Here is an 18424-nt window from a genome sequence, read left to right as displayed (position 1 = left end):
AAATTAACTAAGTGAGTGTCTATAAACTCTCCTAGTAAAACAGAAACCACATCAAGCTTCATTGACAGATCAATCCTTAAAGACATTTTTTCACTTTTCACCCAAACTAGAGACACAATATGACAAAACCAAAACATTACAGGGTCAGACAAACAGAAACGGCTATCATCTGACTCTGTCATATTCCATAGTTTTAACATTTTTCCATTTCTAGATCAATTAGAATATTTTATCCCAATCCAGTGGCCAAAGTAGTTCTCCCATTTTCCATATGTGCTATATGGGGTGACCTTCAGTGATTTTTTTTTTTTATTAAATAAAAATTTTATATTTTTCTATTTATTTTAATTCCATTTTGCTAATTAGAGTATTTTTAAGTCGGATTGTTTACCAACTGTAAATAAAATTAAGAAAGAAATGAGCCACAGACCAAAAAGTTCTCAACATAAAGGTTTATTCCAACATTAGTTGACACAAGGCTTTATTTAAGACATTTTTTATATTTATAACACTGATATTTGGCATTTTTACCTTCATATTCAACAATCTTCCAGTTAATGTTGCTGCTAGTATGTTTAGGCAGTTTTAACATGCAGCAGACCTTCATGTTCAGGATCTCTAAAATGTCTCTGAAAGGACGCAGCACGTCTTACAGGATTAAAATCTCATAAAATAAAAAAAAATGCTCAAGCTGTGTGTGAAAAATAGTCCCACCGTATTTATTTCACAGAGGCAGCCCAGTTATGCTGGTCAAACACAATAAGTTCCTCCTTAGTGTGAGCACATTAATAACAGATTGGGTTTGTTAACACAATGCTTTGGTGGAAAGACATCCGCAGTGATCAAATCAATCTGAAAACGATGACAAAGTCATCTTCAAGCTATCCTAAGAGAGAGGGTTTCCAAGAGGAAAACATCTCAGACAGCAACTAATTGTCCTGGGAGTGGACGGATTCTGTTCAAGGTCAGAGCATTGGCAATGACCAATACCCAGGAACTCTACAAACCTCAATTAGCAGTTTAAAGGTTATGATGTGACGATGAGAAAAACAATATGTATAGTGGCACAGTTTGTAGCATTGTTGCTTACAGCAAGACAGTCCTTGGTTCAATTCCTGGCCCTTGGTCTTTCTGCATGGAGTTTGAAAGTTCTAATAATAACTCTGGCTTCCTCCCATAGTCCAAAAATCTAAGACTCTCAGGTAAATTGGCATCACTAAATTGTCCCTAGGTGTTAGTGTGTTCATGGTTGTGTGTTTCAGTGTTGCCCTGCTTTTTAATGGTGACTTGCCCTGCACCCCGCCTCTTGCCCTATTCTGCTAGATATAGGTGACCCTGACAAAGTAAGCGGGAGATGATGGATGGAGTTAGAAAAACACTGAAATAGCTGTTTGAAAGAAAGAAAAAGTGTAATCCATTGACAAAAGAAACATAGCAGACTTCTGGGACAATGTCTTTTAGACAGATGACGATTTTGGCTTGTTTTACAGCCACAGGCCCCGGACACCTTGCCGTCTCAGAGTGGACCATGATTCTCCTCTACCAAAGTACGGTACTCTAGAAGCCATCTGTTGAACAACATTGTTTTGGTCCAATCTGGGTCATCAAGAGGAACATGATCCCAAACACAACAGCTAACCAACAGCAGAATGGCTGAAAAAGTGTTTGAATGACCTAAGATGCTGTTTTGGGATGTTAGAGGGGTCGTGCATAAAAAAAAAAAAAAATTACCTGCAATCTTCATTGATCTAAAAGCCTGTTTTGAGGAGGAGACACAAACCCTTTAGCCCTAAACACACCAAATCCGATTTTGCATCTGATACGATTTTCTGTCAGATTGGACGCAAAATCAGATTCGGTGTGTTCAGAGTGGTGGTGGCGTTTATCACTCATTAAGAGTCAATGAGGATGCTCACACCCAATATGATTTTCTGCAAGGGGGCTTGCAAAGCTCTGATTGAGATAGACTCCAGGTATATAGATTGGCACTGGGTCTGATAGGAAGAGGGACTGCTTCTTTCTTTATGCCTGCTTCTGTCAATGAGTCGATGCAATCAACTGGTTTTGCTTAGGTAGAAAACTTTGAATCAATTTGACTGTATGATCTGGTTGACTTGTCTCTGTAAAGTGCCTTGAAATTACATGTTGTGAATTGGTACTATATAAATAAACAGAATAGAATTGAGTTACAAAGTAAAACACAAAATACAAAATAATATCAATAATGTCAATTTCGTAAGGAAACAGTCTGTTTTGGAGGACATAGCAAGTGGTTAAGACTTCTGCAAAAATGATCGATAAAACATAAAAAATTGAATAAAATACTCACAAAAATCTAAATAAAGAGTGGGAGACAGAGCAGGTAAGCAAACTCTACCCTCTTTATGAAAAAATAAATAAAAACTTGAATAAACTTCCCAGATCTCGCTCTTAGAATCACCTCTTACTGCTTCGGCCAGTATATTAACCACCCCACAGGGTTTATTTTGGTGTTGTTCTTTTGTTTAGATGTAGTTCTCATTATAATTTTAATATAGGCACATAAACATTCTAAATGTTCTGGTTTGAGATGCTGCGCAGACTCATTAAGTGCGGCTTTGCCTTATAGCTGCTCCTGTGTTTTTTAAATTTATTTAGGCCTATTTTTATTAACTTTTCATAATCTGTCCAAGTCAAATGTGGGAAATTGGTTTTATTTGCGTGGCACAGAGACAGAATTAAAAAAGAAATTGCACAGATCTGCTCACCCTGCCTGGCCGGAGTCTTCCTAAGTAAGTGAGAAATGGAAAAAAAATCTGATCGGAGATTGAAAAGTTGTAGGCAGCCAGTTTAATCCAGCCTTTTCTCAGCCATGAGATGACTGGTCAAACAGGAAACCGCTGCTGAGAAATTTAAAAGCTACTGGATCACTGAGGATACTTGGCTACTAACAAACATATTGTTCCCTCTTTTTATATGAAATAACACTGTTTAACACGTCACCAGTCCTCGGTCTGTCTCAGTTTGTGTTTATGACCGGTTACAGGCCTGGTGATTATTTTATAGACAATATCCAGATATATAAATATATAAGTTATGTCTTGTTACTGAAACTGTAGATCAGTAGATTCTAAAACACTTTCAGTAAATTTAGTTAAAAGTTTTCATGTAAGACATTTAAACAGGTTAATACTGACTAAAGTTTGGAGGGGACACTGAACTTGTTGACTTCTTCATGTGAGCTCTGAAATGCTAATGTTAACAAAAACAGAAGAAGGAGGGATGGAGGTTCCGTCTTTAGATAGCAGGTGTATGTGGCGGTACCCTGGAAGGAAGCAGAACAGTTGGCTTTGAATGACATCTCATTCAGACTTCACCTTCTGAAGACACAGAGGTGTCACTTTGTGTGCCGCTCACCTGGCTGGATGCACGTAAATGGAAGAGTGAACTGTCCGATGAAGTCGTTCCTGGACGCTTTGTCGTAGTCCTCCACCACGAAGCGGACCAGCGCCAGCTCAGGGGTGTGGATGACAAAATTCAGAGTTTCATTCCAGACCGGGTTAAAACCTGCAGGTCAAAGGGCAGCAGAGAGGTTAACATCTTATTATAAATTTTTTGTGAATTTTATATATTTAAAGGATTGTTGTACCATTATTGTTAATGTGGCTGGTCTCCTCCTTGGCCTGGTCCTGAGGGACACCGTAGACCTCCACTCTGACTAGTGGGTCTACAATCGATCCCTCTTTCTGGTTCACCTTTGGTAGCTGCTGAGCACTGATCACCTGATAACACAGACGTCCAGATGAAAAACCGACATCCTGACATTATTCTTCTAATCTACACAGAATCCATTAGGGCTTTCAACCTGTATTGACAAGCGAAGCGGTTTGTAACCCTGTCGGTCTTCTGGTCTTTCCGGACTGAACTGACTTTTGCTGTCTCTCATAAAGCTGGGCTTGAGGACGTAACCGCAGCAGCCGTTCTGCCTGAAGAGACCATCATTCAGATCCATCTCCAGACCGGCTGTTTGGAAGTTTAGAGCCACTTTGGGAGACATAGTGGAAAATAATGTGATTAACTTTGATTTTCTTGTGTATTTTTTTCTTTATTGTATGCCTAATTGTACAGTTCTCTTCCAGAAATCAAAATAGATATGTCAAATTTGCAGATAAAAACTAAGAGCAGAGTCCACCGATGCATCCATCTTTAAAAGCTCTTTTACTGCTTTAAAAAATGAGGAAATGGCTGTGAGAGCAATCGATTTAAAGTACATTAACTAGTCAGATAATACAGAAGATTACAATTTGAAATTCAATGAAGTTCTAAATAGACTGTTTTTTTTTTTCTTGCCTAACTTGTTTTGCACTTGTTCGAACTTATGGGATCCTAAATTAACAGTTTGTCTAGCAGTTCTGTGCTAATTTAAAAACAAGCTGCAGCCAATCAGCAGATGGACTCACAAAGGGAAAATATCAAAGCTATCTGCAGGTTTTAGGTTTCCTTGCTTACGATCCTCCAATTGCGCACAAAGAAATGTTTGCAACTAAAAAACTTTCCAATAATGTTGATTTGAGCAGATGTAGTTTCTACATTGATTTAAACATTTAGCTCAATAAAAAACCTAAAGTCAAAGTCAGGCATGTTTACTTTATGCAAATAAATAGCCTCATTTCCAAGAATGAAATTAATAATTTATTTTCAATCAGTGTTTCTTTTATCACCCATTGAAATGAGTTAATGGAATAGATTTTCCACTGTCATTTAAGTCCTGCAGTGGTGCATTAATACCTAAATGACTTATTGATTGAGATTATCCACTCCCAACGTCCTTCCTCTATAAAAACCATCAAACTTTGTTTGCGATTGTGAACTGCCACATCAGATCAGAACCTGGATATGATGGGAGTTATATTTATATCCCTCTTCATCACTTCTATACCTACTCTGTTAGAGGCCTAGTGGGAAAAGCAAGAAACAATAACAGCTGACTAAAAGTGAAGTAAACTTTGCAGAGAAACCATCCAGATACATGCATCCTGAAAGTTGGTCCTTGAGGGCCGCTGTCCTTCAGGTTTTAGAGGTTTCTCTTCTTTAGCACAGCTGACTCTGATGATTACAGTTCAGCAAAAGCCTGTTAATCAACTATCAATGCAAATCAGCTCTTCTGGAGCAGGGAAACCTCTTAAACCTGCAGGACAGTGGCCATCGAGGACCGACTTTGAGGATGCCTGGTCCAGAATGTGAAGGAAGTGTCATGAGGTAATACTTTTTGAGCGGTTTTAACCAGCAGATGGCAGTATTTACTTCCTACCTATCTGGCACCCCACGTTCCACATGTCCTGTGGATTGTAGTTGGAGGAATCTGTCCTCAGTCCACTGGGGTAGGTTCTGCTCAGCTGCCGAGTGTTGTACTGAATGAACTGTGTCCCTGCAGAGAAAAACACATGCTGCTTTTCTGTATCTTTAACTATAAGCTCTCCAACCTACTACACTCGGCTAAAGTTGCACAATATTATATTTAAATGTAATACTCTAGTATTGCAGGTCAAAACAGCTACAAATTCATTTATTTGTAATTAATAAAATATACCTGCTTCTTTAGCAAGCTTCTTTGCTTTGGATTCAGAGAATGAAGACACCTCATAACACTTGGCCTGAGATTGAGCATGCTCAAAGCCATGGAAGTGGACACTCTTGCAGTAAACCACCAGGTCGGACAATTCTCTGGACAATTTAGACTTCTGCAAAAGGAAGAGTACAAAATATAAAATACTTATCAAACTAAATGTTTTCTTTTATTCCTAAATGTCTGATTATTTATGGACTGAGCTCAGTAAGGCTCAGCCATTACAAACCAGATGTGAAGGTAGCTCTAGGTAGTAATTTGGTTAAAATGCAGCGCAGTCTCAGATTGGTAGATGATTCAGTTTATGTTTGGCTACAACATCCTACACGTTATCAGCTAAACAGTGTTAAGAGTTGCATAAAAACAACAACAAACAGAGTTCTGGGAACAGTTGACTCATCATATGATTCAGTCATGAAGGTAGCCATTAAAAGTAAAACCAACATTGTTTTGGAGCAAACCTGACAAACGTTCCCCACAAGAGGTAAGACACCTGAAACCAATAATCAGAAGCTATGTTTCAAGCAGAATTTAAATCTCAGACAATAATTGCTGTTTTCTTTCAAATTTGCTTCAGTAGTTTAAAGAAAGAAATTATGGGATTTAGCTTCAACTGTATATTTTTAGTTCTGACTTTCCTGGGTTACACCTTTATGCAGCTTAAAACAAAGCACAAGAAAAAATATAATAAACAAAGAAATAAGAGTAAAAAAATGTAAAACTCTTAAAGGTGGGGTCAAGGTAGCTTTAAGCCATCTATGGTTTATGAAAAGAGCAATATTGCAAAGGAGGGTGTCTTTAATCTGCCTCTGTTGATGTTAAACCATATTTTATATTTGTATTTAAAGCTTTTATCAAGGACCCCAACACACACTAATCTAGGCTAACACTAACTAGGCAAAACGGTTAGGGGCAAACAGAGTGGGGTTTTTCAACTGAAACACCTTTTACTGCAATAACCTTGACCTGAGCCACTGGATTGATGAGTAATAAACTGATGGCAAAAGGTCAGAGGACCCAGCCAGCCAGATTCTGAATTTACGACTGAACCCGAGTTAGACAAGAACAAGGACAAGAACATTCTATTATAGTAATATTATTGTAATATTACGGTAGTTTTTTTACTAGGAGGGCCTCAAAAGAGGCTCCTCTTCACAGGTTAAAAATGTTTGGTAAAAGATTTTATGGATAAATAAAAACATGTATATTTTGTACAGCAATACTAACTTTCCAAAAAAGTTAATGAACAATCCACTGGACTTTGTTTCCAAGTTTGAAGATGTTTTGCTTCCCATCCAGGAAGCTTTTTCATAAAAATAAAAAAAAGAAGTGAAGTGAAACGTCTTCAAACTTGGAAACAACGTTTAGTGGGTTGTTTTTAACTTTTTTGACTATGACTGAGTCCTACGACTGAGAATCTTGATCAGCATATTACTAACTTTCTAAGCTATGAAGCCAACCAGAAACTGGAACTCTGGGAGAAATGTTGCCTGGTAGTTAAACATGTTCTGGTACTAGCTAACTTATATGGCACTAACTAAAACAAAAATGTTTAATTCCTTTTAAGTTAATACATTCAAACACTGTCGTAATATGTAAGATATAAATGTATTTGTACAGCAACCGGTGTGTAGAAATTCCAGTGAGATACCAACAGTTAGAAGTATTAATAAACAGTTGAATAATTGATATATATCTGATGGGAAGATTGGGATATCAGACTTCAGAGAACAACAGAAGCCAGAATTGGAGAATAACCAGTTCATGTAAAAAAAAAAAAAGCGAAAAAAAACTCGATGCATTAGAAATCACCTTGTTCGTCGTCTCTGCTGGTGGATCTTCTGTGCAGGGGCTTTCTGTGTCACCATTGGCGGCTTCGTCTTCATCGCTAACCTCATCAGTCAGAGTTTCATCCAGGCATGGTTCTAGCCCGCCAATTTTCTTGGCTTTCAGCAAAATCTTCCCCTTCAGTTCCTGTGGTGAACAATGAGGAAAACCAGGTTCTGTCTGCAGGATCTAGAGTCGGAGTGAAGATGTTTTGTTTCTTTGCACTTAAGTGTTTCGTAACTGAATAGCACTGCAGCACTGTCTTTTTCGACTAATTCCTCAGTGGATTCTCTTATAGCGTTCATCCACCATTACTTCAACTTTGCATTGATTGTTTTAAGAGCTTCAATGAAGAGAGAGCGTCATTAGGTATAAATAGTCATGCTTTTAACATCTGTGCTAAATGGAAAACAAGATGAAGTCTGATGTACATTCTTTAGATCACTTATTTTGGAACAAAGTTTTCGTGAGATTCCTCAGCTTAGTATCTGGGAACAACTTTTGTCTTCTTGAATGAAAACCATAAACAAATGCAACATTTGAGGTGAAGCTTATGAAATACAGAAAAGGGAAAGACTTTAAAACGTAATCCTTTTTATTTAGCTAACCAAAATAATTTGGGAGACAGCTAGGGTGACGAGTTGCAAAACTCGTCACCCTAACTGTTAATTTAGGATCCCATAAGTTCGAACAAGACTTGCAAGCAATCAGCCAATAAGACTAAGTTTTCCCCATGAGTACAATCAATCATTTTAAAGCTATGTATATTTCATTGCAAGCAATACAAAAAAACAACAAAATCTTTTAAGTTTTCAAGCAACTGTCGACTGTCACTAATTTAGTGCCTTATGAGTCAACACTCGATGCAAATTGCTGGATTTTACTTCGATAGAAAACTTCTTATGCGATTTGAAAAATAAACTTAACTTGGCAGCAATTATAACTATAACCCACTGGGAATGTTTTGTAAAGTGCCTTGAGATGACGCGTATGAATTTGCATAGATTTAAGATGCCTTTAAAGGAAGAATGGGACAAGCTCCAGAAACATTTAATGCCAAAGATCTTTTATGTGTTGAGATGTAACCAATGGGAATCATTAAACTGAAAAACATAGTGCAATATATCATTGGTTTTAACTGTCTCTAGGATAAATCAGACAATGTTGAAGAGAAAGTGAAACCTGAGGCGAGGGAAGCAGCTGAGGTGTCTGTCCGTCCAGCGGGGCCGTCAATAGCATCTCGCCCAAAATTTGGCGAAGATGTTTGGCCATGATGGTCTGCTGCTCCACCCCACAGTGGTTCTCAAGAGACACAATGACAGGATAGTCGGACACCTGTTGGGGGGATAAGACAAAACCTGTACTTAGCTTAGAATAACAGCTATAATATTCATTTCTTTATACTCAGCTTAACAAATCAGCTTTGCCAAAACCTAATTACCCTTTGTCTATAAGTTTTTTTTTTTGTTTCAACAGTTGCCTAAAGAGAACAATGTTTAATTGTACTGTCTCTATAAAAATAGATAAATGGATAATATCCATCTATCCATCTTCTCCCACTTGTCCTGTCAGGGTCACTGTCAGGCCGGTGCCTATGTCCAGCAGTCTAGGCTAGAGGCGGGTACACCCTTGACAGGTTGCCAGTCTATCGCAGGGCAACATAGAAACTCAGAAAGAGACACAACCATGCACACACACATAAGGACAATTTAAACTGACCTAACAGTCATGTTTTTGGACTGTGGGAAGGAGCCAGAGTACCCATCCATATGCGGGGAGAACATGCAAACCCCATGCAGAAAGGAACCTTCTTGCTGCAAAGCAACAGTGCTACAGACTTCACCACCGTGCAGCACAACTAGATGCTAAATTAATAAAAACATCAAACTAACAAAGACAGTCTGAACAAGTGGTCCACTCAACTCCTGAGGTAACAGAGATTTTAAACTGCATTAAGATTAAGCCTTTTTATCAACACGCTCAGTCCACCGAGGACAAACATTGCGGTTTGAGGAATGGATTGTTTTCACATGGGGTAATGGTTAGATAATTATCAGAGACACTGGTTCAGTCTGTCAATTAGAGGTTTGTGCAACTTCATTAGTGAAATTTCCTGCAATAACACTTAGGGGGGATCGTTTCTGGTGAATGTGTCTTCTGTTTCAGGCCAACATAAGTGGACGGATAGGCATTACTTAAAAGACAGCAATTTATGTTTAAGAACAATGCAGTTCCAGATGTTACACGTGTTTTAATAGTAAAGTCATTTGGTTCTTAACAGGTGATAAAATGATAAAATGTAGCTTTAGATGAACTTCAAATAAACACCTTATACCAGTTGTCAAGGTGAACAGATTATAATTCAGGCTTATTTTGTTGGACCTGGTCTCTTTGCAGTCTTTAAATGAACCATAAACTCCTCCGTATACCAAAATGTTAAGAGTCACTTCAACAGCTGAGCCTCAGTCCAAACTGGGTCATCAACAGAACAATGATCCTAAACTAAACATTGCAGCAAGAGTTCTCATAAAAATATAAAAGAGAGATCCTATTTCTCCAATATGAGCCTCCCTGCTGCTGCTGCTGTTTTTCTCTTGATACACTTGGCCCTGACTTTAGTGGTCAGCTCTGTCTCTACACATAGCTGTTAGCTGACTCTACTATGCCTAACCATGCCCACCGACAGGGGGGGGGGGCAAAGGGGTCAATTGTCCCAGGCCCAGGACAGAGGGGGGCCCAAAATTGACACTCTGACCATAAAAAATACAGGCAGATGTAATTTTTCAGAAAATATTTGTGATATAAATGTTTAATATCAGAGTAACTAAGTGTATTTAATAAGGGGGGCATTAGAATCCACCCGACTCTACATAGAATGAACAACAATCGCGGGCTGCAACTTTTAAAGTTCGTTTCGCTGCAATCTAAGAATTTCGGATTTTCAGAAGTCCGGTGCACAGAAAAAAAAAGGGACAAGGGAAGATGACATCAAAGGCTTGATAGACTAAATATAAAAAATAAACTGAGGATGAGTCAGGAACAGGTGCAGGAACAGAATTGTAGAATAATGATGCCCATTCAGAGCCAGGTAAGAAGCAATGCGTTTATCAAAGGGATTTTAAAGTATAGAGCCTGCTAGTTAGTGTAAAGGGGAAAACAATTTTTATTTTACAGAACTACTAGAGCTTAGCGCCAAAAGAGAAGATAGATGGCACAGGTGCAGGTTCAGGGTGAAACACAGAGCGTAGCAGCTCTCCTTTCGCAGCAGACAAAAATGACTGATTTTGATCGAGTGAACGTTGTGCATTTGATGACAAAAAAAGAAGCCTTTCTTAGAGATTGCAAATAAACTGCCAGCAGATTCCAAGGGAAGAGACTTTCCAAAGTATTCAATCTATTCTACCCCCAACAGTGGAATTTATATTGGCTAAGATACAGCAGGTCAAAAAAGGCCATATTTTGCCTGTTGTTCTGTTATGAAGTAGAGAAAAGACTTCAGTCCCGCTGTAAGAGACTGATAAAGTCAGACAGAAAACCACTGCAGAGTCTCTGGTTCGTAAGGTGATCCTACAAGCTGAGCGATCATGTTATGTTTGCAATCACACCCCCCTGTTCATTCTATCATCCTAACATTTCCTCCTCACCTTGAAGGCGTAGTCTTTAAGCGTTGAAATAATGTCCTTGAAGAGGATTTTTGAAGTTAGAGTGTGGCCATGATAGACGATGGGTTCCCCGTCACTGCCGTCCCAGCAGTCAACCTCAACACAGCGACAGCCTCTCTTCAGGGCTCTACAGAAGCAGAGACATTAAAAGCAACTCTGTGTCTTTATTCCGTTTGATGAAGGAGTCAAACTCCCATTTCCTGACATTCAACAAGACAATTTGATATTTTCCTTTGTGCCTTGATGTCTAATTCTCATGTTTTAGTGGTGAGTTCATGCAGTCCTCACTGGATGTATGCCTCCAGGCTGCTTTGCCCTCTCAGCTGGTCCTCCAGGAGGTAGGTGTTGTGTGAGGAGGAGATAAAGTAGTGGCTGATTGGTTGGCTCATGTCCTGGTGAAGTTCCAGGAGCTCTGGCTTAAATATGGAGCCCTCCTGGGAACACAGGTACATCTGAAAGCCTTCCAGGGACATGGAGCTCTGATTCATGGCTGCACAGAGATGGAGATACAAATCCAGTTTACACAGCAATTATATCCATGAAATATGGAAAGAACAAAAGATCAGATAGCTTAAATTGATGCTCACAAGGAGGAAAACAGATCTAAAGGGATAAGATACGGGGCTCTAATGGATAATAAATCATTCTTTATTTGTCATAATAGGCCTTTTACACCCGGCTATAACAGATAACCTGTTTTATTTTGGTAGGAAATACCAAGCACTGTTATGCTTTAATTTGATTTGGTTCACTTTCTCACTGAAATCTGCCTGAACCTACTGAGCATCAATTACTGCAGCTGCTTGTTTGAGGTAGTGTGGCCTAAAACAACAAAGGACTTGGAAGGGAAAAAAGGCCCAAAGTAGAAGAACACAGAGATCATTGTTTGTACAGAACATCAAACTTAAACCTAACTGATGTTTTATGTTTTAACTTTCAAACCTTAAAGCTTTTTCTTTAAAAATCTGTAGCAGGCGAGGCAGTGTTAAGATTTAGTGTGTTTGGTTGAAGTCCTCTCATTGTTCTGCTGGATAAACCATTTGCATTTCCCAGTGTGAAAAAAACCGCATCAGGGTGAAGTCGAAAGTGAAAGAAGACTTGTGTTTAAAAGAGCTTTAAATCTGCCCAAACAAACAGAACTGAAAGCGAATCAAACAATCCTGGGATGAGGGTACTCTAACTGTGACCCTGGAAGGTGTTAGCAAATTTGATATTTCATCTGAGAAACAAACTCCCTTCCACTTTCTTTATTTTGTGCGATATAGAGGAAGCACTTAAAAGTCAATATCAAATCGCAAAGTGGAGGAAATGTTACTTCTAGTCTGAGTGCATTATTGTAAACTGTAGATGATAAAATCTGTCTTTTTATAAATTCACTCATTCTATATTTTTCTGCAGTAACCCATATCTTTGCTACATTTGATTTCTTTGGAGGAAGAGTGTCTAAATGTAAAAAAAAAAAAAATATATATAAAAAATATATAATATTTTTTTTTTTTTTTTTTTTTTTTTTTTTTTTGTGAACAAGCGCAAAACCCAATGCAGAATAGCAGAGAAACTGTTACCTTATAAGTACCACTAGCAGTTTCTAGTAATATGGTTTTCTGAAGTCCGGTTACACAAGGAAAAAAATGTGTTAAACTTGGACTTGGAAAAAAAAATGAACAACTATATTTTATTATATTGAAAGAACATAGAAAGGATTGCATTTGTGTTGGCATGGAAACAAAGTCAGATTTGAATTTCTGAGTTTTGTTTTTCTAAATTTTCTTAGGCTCTTTGGCCCCAAAATAGATCTGACTTGAATTTAGTTTTCACAAAATATGAATGCTTTCAGTTTGAGGATTTTTATAGCAGCTTCCAAACAATCTATCAAAGGTGTTTTTGTGTTTTGAACAAATTCTGACCCAAATTTAAGAAAACTCAACCCAATCCATGCTTAATAACCATCAGTTTTCAGATAGGTGTTTTCCAGGTAGTCCAAATATAAATTAACAATTTCTAATGAGGAAATGTAATAGTTTAACTAATAATATTTATATCTTAATAAAAGAAATATGATCTTTTTCACTCCCTTATGAGGGTAGGTCCAACCAAACCTTTTCTACTCCTTTTATTTACAGTAAACTCAGTCAGTTTACAGGTTAAACAAACTCAACCATGTTCCTCTTACTGCATAAAACAACTCATGGGCAGATCTGGAGCTTTTCACTCATATACAGCTGGGGATGCTCATGCAGAAGCTGTAAATGACACCATGTGAAATGAAAGTACCCGTCTCAGAGGCTTCGTAACCCTGGATCAGCTCCTGGGCATGCCTGGAACTCTGGTCACCTTCGCCCTGTTCAACCCTCAGAAAGTTTTCCAGTTCCTCCAATGTTAACTTCTCTCCATCTCCAGAATAGTCCTGGAACACCTTCCACACCTCATCTCTCTGAGTCAGCATCTTATAGAAGTGGACAAACTGCTCGATTTCTAGGGAACCGCTTTCCCATTTGTCAGCCATCTGGAAGAAAAGAAATTGGCTTTAACAAGATGGATATACAGAAATGTCTGCTTATAAGCGAAATCCAAGTCATTTCTGCTTTATTTTGTTTTCCTTAATATCCTCAAAGTATAAGTTAACATTGTTGTGTTTCATTTCTTAGATTATTTTTCTTTTTTTTTGTATATTTGGAGTTATTTTTCTGTGATTTATATGAATTCTTCCTACTAAGTAAAGCTTCTCTCACATTAATGAGTCTTCCTCCTTTAGTCTCCCTGGGTTCCTCCTCTATCAACTGTTCCACATAAGGCCTTGATTTTCCCACCTGCATTCAGTGTCATTCTGCATGTCTCCCTCTGTGTATAGGCATTCTGGTTGTGACCTTTCATTTCTGGATTTTTCACTTATTCTACCTTTTCATCTGTATGTGCCCAATGCTCTGCTCTCCTTGTGCTACATCATCTTTATATTTTCTATTTTATCGTTAAAAGAACTCTGTTGCTAGTCTATTTCTGCCATTAGGTCATTTATCTAACCAAAACAAAGACAGTTTACCTTTGAACCACTAAATAATTTTACAAGATACAGCAGAGGATAATACTGTACCTTGGGAAAACTTGGATTTACAAGAGATTTGCTGACACACAACTTGGTAAGCAATTACAAAAAAAAAAATATTATCCAGTTTAGGTAAATTGTTGTTTGCTTAATATAAGAATCTGAATAAATTGACAGAAAATGCATGTCAGGTTTTTGCTGGATATGACACCTCTTTTTCTCATCTCCACTTTTGAACTTTTTAAATGTTGTGGTTTTGTTTCAAACTCGATGACAGAAAAGAGGACATCAGATTATTCTGAAAGTGTGTAAAGAAAAAGCTAATTTACAACAAAAAACAGGAAAATGTATGTAAAAATACAAAACAGAGCAAAAGTAAACACTGTGAGACACAGAGCTGAAGTCTCATAGATTAGGACAGTTTATGATTAGAAATTTTATGGAGATAAAGGCACAACTATTAAGACAAAAAAAAAAGCCAGAGACAATGAGACACATTTAGTTTCAGGAAGCTGTTATAGTCAGATGACTTTCTGCTTTCGTTCTGTGTCATTTGTTCTCCTGAACCCTTTTTCAATTTGCTTAAGTAATGTTTTCAACTTTTAACCTCTACTGGTTTTAAATAGTTAGGTGGCTCAGTGAAAAACACAAATGCAACCCACAAACCCAAAAACAAGAATTTTAAAAGGCATTCAAAAGGCCTAAGCTTTCCCACTTATTCCTTAAAAGACCATAAGTAATTCTGTAAAGTTGAAAATAAACAATTGGCGAATATAATGCAGCTTTATCTGTGTAAAAACTGCAGCATTCAGCAAGCAAAACAAAGTTTGACAAAAGCTTTAGCACTTCTTGAGGATGGAGAAAAGACATTACTGGTTCTTTATCTCTAGAAACCCTTTTTAGACAAGACTCTTACTGTAAACAGATGCAGAGCATGATCTTCATTCATTTCCACATTCATCATCTTCAGCAGCGTCTTCACTTCTTTGAAGTTCATCTTCCCATCCTTGTTTTTATCGGCTTTCTGAAACCAGTCTCGCACCCATCTGAGAAGATGCTGAGGAAAACCTTAACCAATGCAAAAGCTCACATTTAATTATCACATGTCTGATCTAGTTAATGTAGGTAGAATCCTTTACTAACAGCATTCCTAAAACACCGGAGTTAAATGGATACTGGTCTTGCCTCTCCTGTTCATCCATGGTTTGGGCTTTGTGAATCAGCTTGCGGACTCCCTGGATCCAAGCTTGGGCCTCCTCTGGAGAGTCTGCCACGAGGTCTAGGTTTCCTTGGCGTCCATGAAACACCAAAGTGAAGCAGAGCTCAGAGGGAAATTCTTCAGCGATGCTCAGCATGACCTCAGACTGATGGCCCTCACGCACTGCTTCCAGGTCCATCACTGAGACTGAGACACAAGTGTACAATTATTACAGACAAAAGTCACTGTGGTGGGTTTCACGATTTATTGCAATCCAGTGATTTCTTTGATCAATAAGACAAAGCATCACTGTTATCACATTTTCTCCTTGACTTGTTTCTCCTGAATGGTCCTTCCTTCATCTTTGTATAATATATCAGTATTTCAACTTTCTTTAATTTTGCGGAATGACATTGAGCTGCAGTCTGGCACCAAATTGTCTGAATACTCAAGCCTCCTATTCAATAATCCTTCTAATTAATTAGATCTGATACCTGAGTCTCTTCATCCCGTTTTTAGATCTGTGTCTATCAGTTTGTACAATGGTTGCCATCAGAGCCCAAGATGTAAAAACTGTTCTTTTTTTTTTATGGGACTTTAAAATCTAAAAGCTAGAAAGAAATGCATTGATTTCCACACAGTTTGTGATCTTAGGTCAGTTTACACTTCTCCTTAAAATCATTTGCAACTATATTAACTGAGGTCTAATTTCTTTCTGTCCTTCAAACAAGTCAGACATTCTCTCATTTTTTAAAGATGATTCTTGATCAATACTAGAGTTCTCTGGGTTTTTGAGAAGGTTTTATTCAAATATAGCGTGCTTTCCAAAAAAAGCACAGTTTTATTTTTTTTTCAGTTCAGCAATACAACGTATGTAAAAGCAATTTCTATTAACTGAAATGTTAGGAAGGACAAAAATTATTTTCCATGCTGGCAGATACCGTTATCTCGAAATGAAAACATGAGAGACTAGCTGATTGATTGATCTTCTGAGAATATATAAAATAATAAAATATATAAAATAAAATATATAAAATATAATAAAAGATTTGATTTTGTAAATAAAATTTTCCTTTAACTTATATTTGACTGATAATGATTCATATTGACATATTTCAAAGAAAGTGACATGTTTGGGGGCTTGTCCAGGATCTGAGCTTTTCTCATATTATATTAGGGTCCCTTTGACCGTAAAACATTCAAACTTGTTATGTTTCGATTACTACCGCCCTCAAAGAGGTCATGTTTTCATTGACGTTGGTTCGTTTGTTTGTTGGTCTGTTTTCTAGATAACTAAAAAGGTTCTGGATGGATTTTGTTGAAATGTTCAGAGAAGGTGCGTATTGCTACTGGGAATAAATTATTACAATTATTATTTGGTGATGATCCCGATCACTGGATCGGGATACAGCAGCATTTTGAAATGTTTTTTGTGAATACATTTGGTGGACACATAATATGTCGGGGAAAGTGAGCTACTATGCCGAGGTCTCAACTTTCCGAGCACTTTTTAAGTTTGTAAAAAGGATTAGAAATTGAACATAAACAAAGCAAGAAACAATTCACCCAAAATAATCAGATGCTATTATTGGAAAAATTTAAAAAGAAAACTTTGAAAAACTATTTAGAGTAATCTTAAGACCAATTTAAAAGATTTCAAGAATGTCGTGCTCCAGATTAGAGATGTTTTTTAAAAGATGGGAATAACAAAGCTACAACCAAAGGAGGTCATTAATAAATATCTTTAAGTCTCTGACTTGGTTCTGTTCTGGAGAGCAGCTTTTTCTTTTTGTTCGACTCCTTTAACCCTTTAGGAGCATCTAAGGCTTTCTCCTTCATTTCCAGTTGTTTCATTCTCTCACTGAATACGATAACCTGTAATTTCCTCTATCACCTGTCAACTCATATGAAAGAGGCAATTCATGCTATGAGGGTGTGCACTTACAGGTTGAGTGGCCCTTTCCTGCCCATCTGGATTTGTACCAAATCGTCAGTCCATCCTCCAGAAGGCGAAAATGCCGCTGCTTCTTCCAGGAGCGGGACTTGATCTTCCTCAGAGTGGACCCACCCATCATCAGCTTGACGTGTGGGTCATCCTGGACACCTGAAGGAAATCATAGATATAATCAGGACAAATGCTACACTTATGGTGGAAAGGTTTGGGAAGCACTGTTCTATAGATATACTTCATTTTCAGCTGAATTGTAAAGGAGATTTGGCAAATTACAGGTGGAAAAGTTTTTGAAACATTTTTCTTTCTTTTTCCACAACAATGTGTAAAATCTTAAGTGCCACTGTATTTATACAGGCTGTTGGGAAAGTGAGTCAGCAGTGATTGCCAAAAGAAAATCTTTGCTTCTTTGAAGAAGAGAAGCAGGAAATCTCCCAGAATAAACTGCAACCAGTACTGAGGTCTGGTGGGAAGTTATGCTCAGTTTCATTCAGACGTGTCAAGTAACTGTCAAGTTCAAATTCTTCGTTACGTTACTTAAGTAGAGATTTTGGCTATCTATACTTCACCGAAGTAGTTACCTTTTAGCCAACTTTTTACTTTTCCCTTTTTTAATTTAAACTAATTTTGGTTATGGCCTGTTAGTATTAAAAAAAAATAAAAACCATCAAAATAATTAGTGTCATCCAGACAATTAATTTCTATGGGGTTGGACTCGGTACTGCTCCAACTTGTTGTTTCCCACATACTAAAAGTAATAGTTTTTCAACATGATGCAAAGTTAAATCTGACACTGTAAGTTATCAAACTAAGAAAATTAAGTATAAGGACATGATCATACAGAATTTTACAAAAACTCCTTTAATAGGGTAGTGCACTAACCAGTATGTTTGAAGTATCTTTCTTAACATCTTTCTTTACTTTTCTTTACCTCCATTACTTTTATTTCTATACTTTAAGTAGTTTTAAAAATTGTACTTTTACATTTTTACTTGAATAAAAAGCATAAGTTAATACTCTAACTTCTACAAAAATGTTTTTAATAGGACATTTACTTCTACTTGAGTAATAAATAATAATACTTTTGACACCTCTGGTTCCATTTACTTGTGAACTTCAGGGAAAAACAAAGCAGAGT

General features: G+C 37.4%; 1 protein-coding gene across 1 annotated transcript in view; it reads right to left on the bottom strand.

Moving 5' to 3' along the window:
* Nucleotides 1–845: 845 nt before the first annotated feature.
* Nucleotides 846–18424, bottom strand: part of plcd4 (phospholipase C delta 4) — a 20600-nt gene continuing 3021 nt past the window's right edge. The window contains exons 3-16 of the mRNA XM_015377034.1: nt 17281–17439; nt 15314–15542; nt 15054–15183; nt 13369–13600; nt 11383–11584; nt 11077–11221; nt 8615–8767; nt 7418–7579; nt 5570–5720; nt 5291–5407; nt 3845–4023; nt 3629–3761; nt 3397–3546; nt 846–3304 (exon numbers count right to left, since the gene is read on the bottom strand). Coding sequence (XP_015232520.1) covers nt 3213–3304; nt 3397–3546; nt 3629–3761; nt 3845–4023; nt 5291–5407; nt 5570–5720; nt 7418–7579; nt 8615–8767; nt 11077–11221; nt 11383–11584; nt 13369–13600; nt 15054–15183; nt 15314–15542; nt 17281–17439 — 2234 coding nt within the window. The 3' untranslated portion in view covers nt 846–3212. The remainder of the gene's footprint in view (nt 3305–3396; nt 3547–3628; nt 3762–3844; nt 4024–5290; nt 5408–5569; nt 5721–7417; nt 7580–8614; nt 8768–11076; nt 11222–11382; nt 11585–13368; nt 13601–15053; nt 15184–15313; nt 15543–17280; nt 17440–18424) is intronic.

This window comes from Cyprinodon variegatus, unplaced genomic scaffold (genome assembly GCF_000732505.1).
Source record: "Cyprinodon variegatus isolate N-32 unplaced genomic scaffold, C_variegatus-1.0 Scaffold145, whole genome shotgun sequence".
NCBI lineage: Eukaryota > Metazoa > Chordata > Actinopteri > Cyprinodontiformes > Cyprinodontidae > Cyprinodon > Cyprinodon variegatus.
The sequence above is the reverse complement of the archived record's forward strand: the minus strand, read 5'-3'. Positions and strand labels throughout refer to the sequence as shown.